This window comes from Strix aluco, chromosome 17 (genome assembly GCF_031877795.1).
Source record: "Strix aluco isolate bStrAlu1 chromosome 17, bStrAlu1.hap1, whole genome shotgun sequence".
NCBI lineage: Eukaryota > Metazoa > Chordata > Aves > Strigiformes > Strigidae > Strix > Strix aluco.
In genome coordinates, this window is record NC_133947.1 from 16,890,394 (window position 1) to 16,898,086 (window position 7,693).

The 7,693-nt window shown below is 53.1% G+C and overlaps 1 protein-coding gene across 1 annotated transcript in view; it reads right to left on the reverse strand.

Moving 5' to 3' along the window:
- Positions 1 to 699, reverse strand: part of SAMHD1 (SAM and HD domain containing deoxynucleoside triphosphate triphosphohydrolase 1) — a 31,371-nt gene extending 30,672 nt beyond the window's left edge. Inside the window, exons 1-2 of the mRNA XM_074843015.1 lie at positions 500 to 699; positions 341 to 407 (exon numbers count right to left, since the gene is read on the reverse strand). Of these exons, the coding sequence (XP_074699116.1) occupies positions 341 to 407; positions 500 to 692 (260 nt within the window). The 5' untranslated portion in view covers positions 693 to 699. The remainder of the gene's footprint in view (positions 1 to 340; positions 408 to 499) is intronic.
- Positions 700 to 7,693: the final 6,994 nt, after the last annotated feature.

Genomic DNA, 7,693 nt, shown 5'->3' on the forward strand with positions numbered 1-7,693 from the left:
CATCCTGTTCGGTCAGGAAGCGTCTTTCTCCCGGAGGTCGCTACTGCAGACGGAGCCTGGCGGGGCAGGGACTCGCCTGCCGCAGCTCCTGTGACTCCCACACCCCGCAGGGACCTCGCCGCGGTGAAGCCCCTCGCTAAACGTCCTCCCGTTTGACAGGAGAAACTGTTCCCGAGGGCAGCGGGACCCCCAGGGGCCGGCCACTGCGGCCAGAGCCCGGTGGGCACCGGGGCCTCGCCCTGACGGGGCACGGGCCGCCTCACGGGGCCGAGAGCCCGGGCTGCCCTCCCCCGCCCGCCCACCCACCCACCCCGCGGCCTCCCGCGGAGGCGGCTCTCACCAGACGCGGGTGACCTCGAGGGCGCAGGCCGGCAGGTCCAGCAGCATGCTCCCGGTGACTCCGCTCTCTGCGGGGGGCAAGCACAGCATCAGCGGCGGGGCCCGCCCGGCCCGAGGGGTCGCCCGGCCCCGGCCCCGCCCCACCCCACCCCGCCGGTACCTCGGAAGCGGCGCAGCAGGCTGGGCTCCCCCACGCCGCAGCGCGAGAGGTGCCGGCAGAGCCGCTCCGTGTCCCACAGCCGCGGGTCGCAGCGGTCGCTCTCGGCCGTGGGGCCGCGGGGGCCCTCGGGGGAGCCCTCCTGCCGCGCCCGCTTGGCGGGAGCCGCGCCCCAGCCCGCCGCCGGGCTCCCCATCCCGCCGCTCCGCGCAGGCGCAGCGCCCGCTCCGCTCCGCGGGGGCACCGGCGCCGCCGTGACGTCACCCAGCGCTGCCCCCCCGCGCGCCGCCGGCGGGAACCGCCCTCTGGGGGCGGCCTCGGCGCGAGCCCCGCCGCCACCCAGAGCCACCGCCCCGGGGCCGGCCGGGCAGCGCCCCCGTCCCGCCTCACCCGGCGGCGGCGGGCGGGGGCTCGGGACTGGGGGGACGCTGGGCCCCGGCACGGCCCCGCCGCGGGGGCTGTTCGCCGGCCACGAACGATGGGGCCGAGGCGCGGACTCGAGGAACGGGGATGAGTCTCTTTAATGAGCGCCAGGCCAAGAGGGAACGGCCTCAAACTGCGCCAGGGCAGGGTCAGACTGGCTCTTAGGAAGGATTTCTTTGCAGAAGGGGTTGTTGGGCGTTGGAATGGGCTGCCCAGGGCAGGGGGGGAGTCCCCGTCCCTGGAGGGGTTGAAGAGTCGGGTTGACCCAGCGCTGAGGGATCTGGTGGAGTTGGGAACGGTCAGTGTGAGGTTCATGGTGGGGCTGGAGGAGCTTCAAGGTCCTTTCTAACCTAGATGATTCTGTGAATTTGGAAAACAAACTCCAGGCAAAGTTCCCCGAGAGCCCTGCAGCCCCGGGCAGCCCACCAGGCCTCCCCCGCCACAGGTGCTGACACGGGTCACGCTGGCAGCGTCACCCAAACGGGATAAAAGAACTTCTCGACACCCATGGGATGGAGATAAGCAGACACGCTCCTTTAGTAACGGCTGGGTGCGCTGGGGAGTCCCTCACCAACACCACACACCTGAGTCACGTAACATGCTGATTATATGGGACACAGTCATACATATTAATCAAGTGCTCATACATAAACATATTATTCCCGGTAACTCATTATCATATTTACGCCTTTTTCCAATCCCGCGCACTAAAGCTCTAAAAGGAGTCTGGGGTGTAGTTAGAGTTGGTGGTCGCGCTCTCCCCCTGCCGGAATTACCTTTTTCCTAGTTTCTTCATAATTTGGCAAACATACGCTGGTTGTTACAGTTCATTGTCTCTAATTTCTAGTAATCCTCCTTAAGCTTCTGTTTTTGACATGCATAGACAATAACATATTATTTCAAGGTTAATAATTATTGAACTACGTGGCCCTATGCGGTCTTGGTCTAGGACTTTACAGATGATCTCAGCAGCACAATGTTTCTATAGTTACTAAAAAGAATACACAATTACTATTATAAAACTAATATTCTTATAAAATTCTATTTGATTATTCAATTTCATATCATAAACCCTAAAATCATCAACTTAAATCGATAACAAATCAATAACAATCAGTAACAGCAGCCTCCTGCCATGCCGCCCCAACGCTCCCCCGTACCCGCTTCCTGGCACCCCAGGGCACTGCAGCAACCGCAGGTTATCCACGGGGAAAGGGAAGGAAAGGGTTCAACAAATGAATTTCTAACAATTACAAAGACTAAACTGTGATGTATGGAAGCTTTGCTTGTGTTTTGCTTCATTTGTTTCTCAAGGACTCCTGACTCCTCAGCTGTTTCCTGAGGTCCCATTTTCTGTTTAGGGAGGATTGAAACACTCGTCAGGCTCCCGATGGAAATCACTGAGAGCAGAGTCGAGGCCTTCAGCGGGCACTTGGGCAACTCCTAGAATGAGATAAGGGGGAGTTTGAACAAAGAGACACAGAGACCCTGTTACAGGGAAACTGATTTTGCTGACTTAGGACGAAGACACATGGACTTTACTTCACAGCGCACGCTCTGGAAAGAGGGTCGCTAGCGAACACTGTGAAGAAGACTGCTTACTTCCTCCCCCAACCACCGAAGACCCTCAGCCTGTTTTTACTACACATGCCCGGACTATGTAAATGAATTCTGGAAACTCATTATCATAAGACACCCCTTTCTAGGAAATCTAATGAATATGTATGATTGTGTGTGTGTAAACTGATGTCCCTTGCTAGTGGAGAATCCCCAGGGTGACCCCAGCGCTGCCAATAAAAGAATACCTGCTGAGCAGTTATATTGGATTCTGACTGTTGAGTGAATTTCTTTGTTTCAACGGTGGAAGTGTAAAGTAGCCCACAGTGACCGTTGTTGCAGAGGCCACCTCTCTCGCATCCAGTGTCAGAGGCTGCTTTCTGCAACAAACCCTTTTCACACAAAGTATAGATCAGGCCAGTGGAGCCGTGGGACAGGCGGAGCTGCTGGACAGACGGATGATGCTCCCCACGACAGCGGGTCGCTGTGAGGGATTCAGGCTTAATACCTGGAGACCAGCACTAGCAAGGCCCATTCATCATCCCAAATCCCAGCTCAGTCACAGCCATCAGCTTCCACGAAGGCGCTCCCAAAAGACATGATGCCACAACACTATTGCCCTCAAACGACGCTGCTGAAGACACCCAAATCCAGCTTTTTCAAGTTCTTGTTCCCGAGACATCACAGGTAGTGAAACCAGACGCACCCCAGCTGCCAGACTCTCAGTTCTCACAGCTATGACAACCGGACACCACGGCCATCACAGATAGACACACATGCTGGTTTCCAGATACCATGTCCACAAGCAACATCCCAACATCCACGACACCAGCTCTGCTGTGAAAGGCCTCTGCGTGCCACAAAGGCCCCAGAAGGGGCCTGAGACTGGCTCCCAAATATGGACCCCACAGCACACAGCTAGCAAAATCCCCACTGCCTCGATCCACCCCTGACAGCCTTCTCAGGGATGTGCCCATCACATGTGAAACTCACACCTTGGTGCCCCGACAGACTGGGTATTTGCACCAGCACAGCTTTTGGGGTGAGCCCCCTCAGCTGCTCGCGGCTCTCGGTGGCCCCATAGACTGCGGTTGTGCTGGGCACCTCCTCCCTGCAGCCAGCCTGCCGCTCCACTGCTGTCACCAGCACCAACAGGGACACTTCAGGAGATCCAAACCCCTGGACCCCCCTGAGCTCCCGCCCATGTCTCAGCAGTTCTGTGATGCCCGGCACAAGCTGTGCTTAACTGCGGTGCTGCACAGGCTCCCCCAGAGGAAGGTTACATGTTACCCCTCAGCAGGATGCAACATGGGTTGGGTTTACCTGGCAAGGTTTTGCTAGCAGCGGGGCTTCAGGGGCGGCCTCTGAGCAGGCACCAGAAGTTGTCCCCATGACAGGCAGAGCCAGCTCCAAGACGAACCCAGTGCAGCACAGCTGCAGCTGGGAGAGATAGGAGTGAGAATCTGTGAGAAACAACTCTGCAGGCACCAAGGTCAGAGAGGAGGGAGAGGAGGTGCGGGAGCAGAGATCTCCCCTGCAGCCTGTGGTGCAGACCGTGGTGAGGCAGCTGTCCCCTGCAGCCCCTGGAGGGTAACGGTGGAGCAGATATCTACCTGCAGCCCATGGAGGACCCCACGCCCGAGCAGGTGGAGATGTCCTGAAGGGAGCTGCAGCCCATGGAGAGCCCACACTGGAGCAGGCTCCCGGCAGGAACTTCAGCCCATGGTGGGGGACCCTTCAGTGGAGCAGGGGCAGAGGAGGAGGAGGTAGCAGCAGAGATGAAGCGTTACAAACTGACCCCAGCCCCCATTCTCTGTCCCCCTGCACCGCTTGTGGAGAGAGGAGGTAGAAAAGTCAAACATGAAGTTGAGCCTAGGAAGAAGGGAGGGTGGAGGGAAGGCGGTTTTAGTCTTGTGTCTTCCTATCCTACTCTATTTTTAATTGACAATAAAGTAAATTAATCTTCCCCAATTTTAGTCTTTTGCCCATGACAGTAATTAGAGATCAATCTTCCCTGTCCTTGTTTCAACCCATGAGCTTTTTCATTGTATTTTCTCCCCTGTCCTGCCAAGGAAGAGGAGTGAGAGGGCAGCTGGGTGGGCACCTGGCAGCCAGCCAAGGTCAACCCACCACAACACATTTCTGGGAATTGCTGTCATCTCATCACAACTTCCCCACCACAGTGCAGACATGTAGAAAACAAAAAAAGAAAAAAACCAATCATCATATTAATAACAAAAAGCTCTTTATAGGTTTTTCTTGAGGTCTCTGTATGGAACTGGAACAAAGAGGTCTGCAGCTTCCCTTCAGAACAGAGCTTGAGTGTTCCATGTTCTGCTGTCATGCTACAGTAATTTGCTTTTGTAAGCAAATATCCTGCTTTCTCACTTTTCAGCTCTTGTTAGGAAAGTGCACTTAACGCTGGCTGTGTTTCTCATTTGGCTGAGAGCCTCTCCATGCCCTCTGGGTCTTTTCTGAGATTTCCATCAGCACTGTGCCCTCATCATCTGAAACGAAACTGGCTGAGAGCTAGTCCCACCCATTTAGAGAAAACACTCTTCTGGGAAGGAACTTCAGGAGACAAGAAGAGGCCGGATCTGTTAAGGAACATGACCATATAGAATAGCCTCATACCTCCTGCCTTTCCCCTCTCCCACACATGACACCCAAATGTCACTGGTGCTTGTCCTTTTAAGGAATAATTAATCACCTGTCCATTCCATACCTCTACCCCTGTCAAAAACTGCTTTGTATAGCTCCAGACCCGGATTGTACCTGAAGAGCTTTTTGTGGAGGGGAAGGAGTTGAAGGACATACATCCTATCCAATACAACTGGAGTGTTCATCCAAAAAAAAAAAATTCAAGAGGGATCTTACTGCATTTGCAGCCTAAAAATAGCAAGAGAGGAATACCTTGAAATGGCAGGACATCCTCCTTTGCACTGATGAAAACCTGCTGATATTACACCACCAGACACACACGTGGCATAGCAACAGGGAGGGTTACCAGTTTCACCCTCGCTAGTAGGTAGAAAAAGAAAATAAAAGAGAACAGTATAGTAGGCAGGGCGTTGTTCTGAGCAGCACAAAGCCCCTAGTAACCAAACAAAGCATGTGAAAAGGGGGAAGGGAGGAAAAATGTTTAGCTTTGCACTTGTTTTTGTGCAACAGAGGCAGCCTGAAGGCCCCCTCAGCCCCTCCCGCCGCTGCATGCACAGGAAACCCTGGTTTAGCTCCTGGCATGCAGCTTGGTGCAGAAACCCAAAATTAAACAAAAAGCAAGGCACATGTGAAAAGTTGTGATGAGGGATTATTCCTGTGTAGGGTCTCATTTTCATTTTTCACTTTATAAGCTTCTAGTAGCACTTCCCTGGTTTTGCTGGACTTGTGATGCCACACTGCACACTTGCTGCGGAGGGTAGCGCTGCCGAGGAACTGAGAAGTTTGCAGCAAAGCCATCAGTAACTTCACACCAGTTCCTTCTACAGCCTCATCTGCTGGAGACCTGTATTTACACATTAACTAGCTGAAATTCTTGTGACTAAGCTCTTGCAAAGCTGTTTTTCTGTTACTGGGAACCATGATGGATGCCGTGTAAGAGAAGGCAGGGAGGGTGCTTGCAGCAAAGCTACTGCAGCTTAAGGTTACTGTGCTTCAGGTGAGAGGCAGCACGATTTGGGGAGCACTGTGCACACACAGGGTGACCTGGGCTCCCTTAACGAAAGGTTCCCCGTTACTCAGGTGTATTAACCTTCAAGACGAGGCACCACGTGAGCCCCGTGTCCGTCAGCTCTGCCCAGCTTTCTGGCTCAGATGGAGCCAGGAGCTGTGAGCCCCGGCTTGCAGGCAGCTTGGGAACCACAAGTATACTCTACCTGTGACACACCTGCTGTCTAGTACACTTCTGGTCACTCGAAGTTGGAAAGTTTAATGTTAATCTGACACCTCTTTTTCAAAAAATACTTGGGCAATGAGTTATGTGCTTATTGTAAACTTTAGAGATTACAGTAAACTCAGATTCTTTGGCCTTGAAAGAAGCTGAACGTGTCTACACCTGTCTCATCTGAGATCCCAGCACTTCTTACACCCTTGCAGTTCCTTCACAGCACCTCCTCTTGTGTCCCCGTTTCAGTCCTTACTGCTCCTCAGGTCTCAAGTATCAAATAACAGAAAAAAACAACCCTCTATGGTCACAGGGCAGGAACATAAGAAGAGTATTTCCTGACAGGAAACTCAGTAGACAATCAGTTTCAATTCCCCACACTGCTTAATTGCACTCTAACCACAAATTTTCTTGAGGCTACATCTCAGTACAACACTTGGGATTGGCAACCTAATATTAACTTACCACTTACATGTAAAGTGCTAGCAGATTTATAGTACTCCCTGTGGTGTTACTGTTTATTAAACCTTTCTTCCTCTGACTCTCTGGAAAACTGACCTGTAGTAAACACGGAAGCTTTGAGTCCACGTCAAGCAGTGTAAGGCAGTGATATTTTCAGTTGGAGAATTAGTGAAAATCCATCTGGCTGGGAAAAACTGCTGTCCTAGCAGGTAAGATGCAGTTCACAAGACTTGGATACAACAGCCTCGTTTCTCACCGCATGCTGCCTGTGACACTTTCCCCTGACTGGCAGTCTGCTCTGCAAAAGGAAGTTTAGAGAAAAGCCAGCCACATTTTCACAGCTATGCCCCTCATCATCCCCTTGGGTTAGGAACTACAGTTTAACAGTCTTCTAAAAATAAAGCTCTGGTGTCAAAAAAGTCATTACAACTGAATCTGCACAAATTGGCCTACTTTTTTTCCTCTCCACTGGAGCAGATGCACAACAAAAGCTATTTAAAAAGCTCCGAGTTCACACCAGCTTTATGCTTATCTGTAGTGACAAAACCAGCGTGAAGCCAGCTGGTCCAAATCCAAACCCATCCCAAGCTGGTTGTGGATGCACTTGCACGTCCAGGAGGAGGGCAGCCAGGACCAGCACCCTGCCGCTGGTGGGAGGTCAAGAACTGGGAGCCCACAGCAAGTCCAACAGCTGTGACTATGCTGGAGTCACACCTCCCTCTGTGGGCACCCCACCTATCACTGCAGGATTTTCTCCTTTTCAGTGTGTTTTTCGGTTACTCCACGTAATGTATTACTCACCTCCTCCTCCCAGAAACTGCATCTGACTGAAGCGCAAACAGTACAGAAACCTCAGGAGGAAACCTCAGACA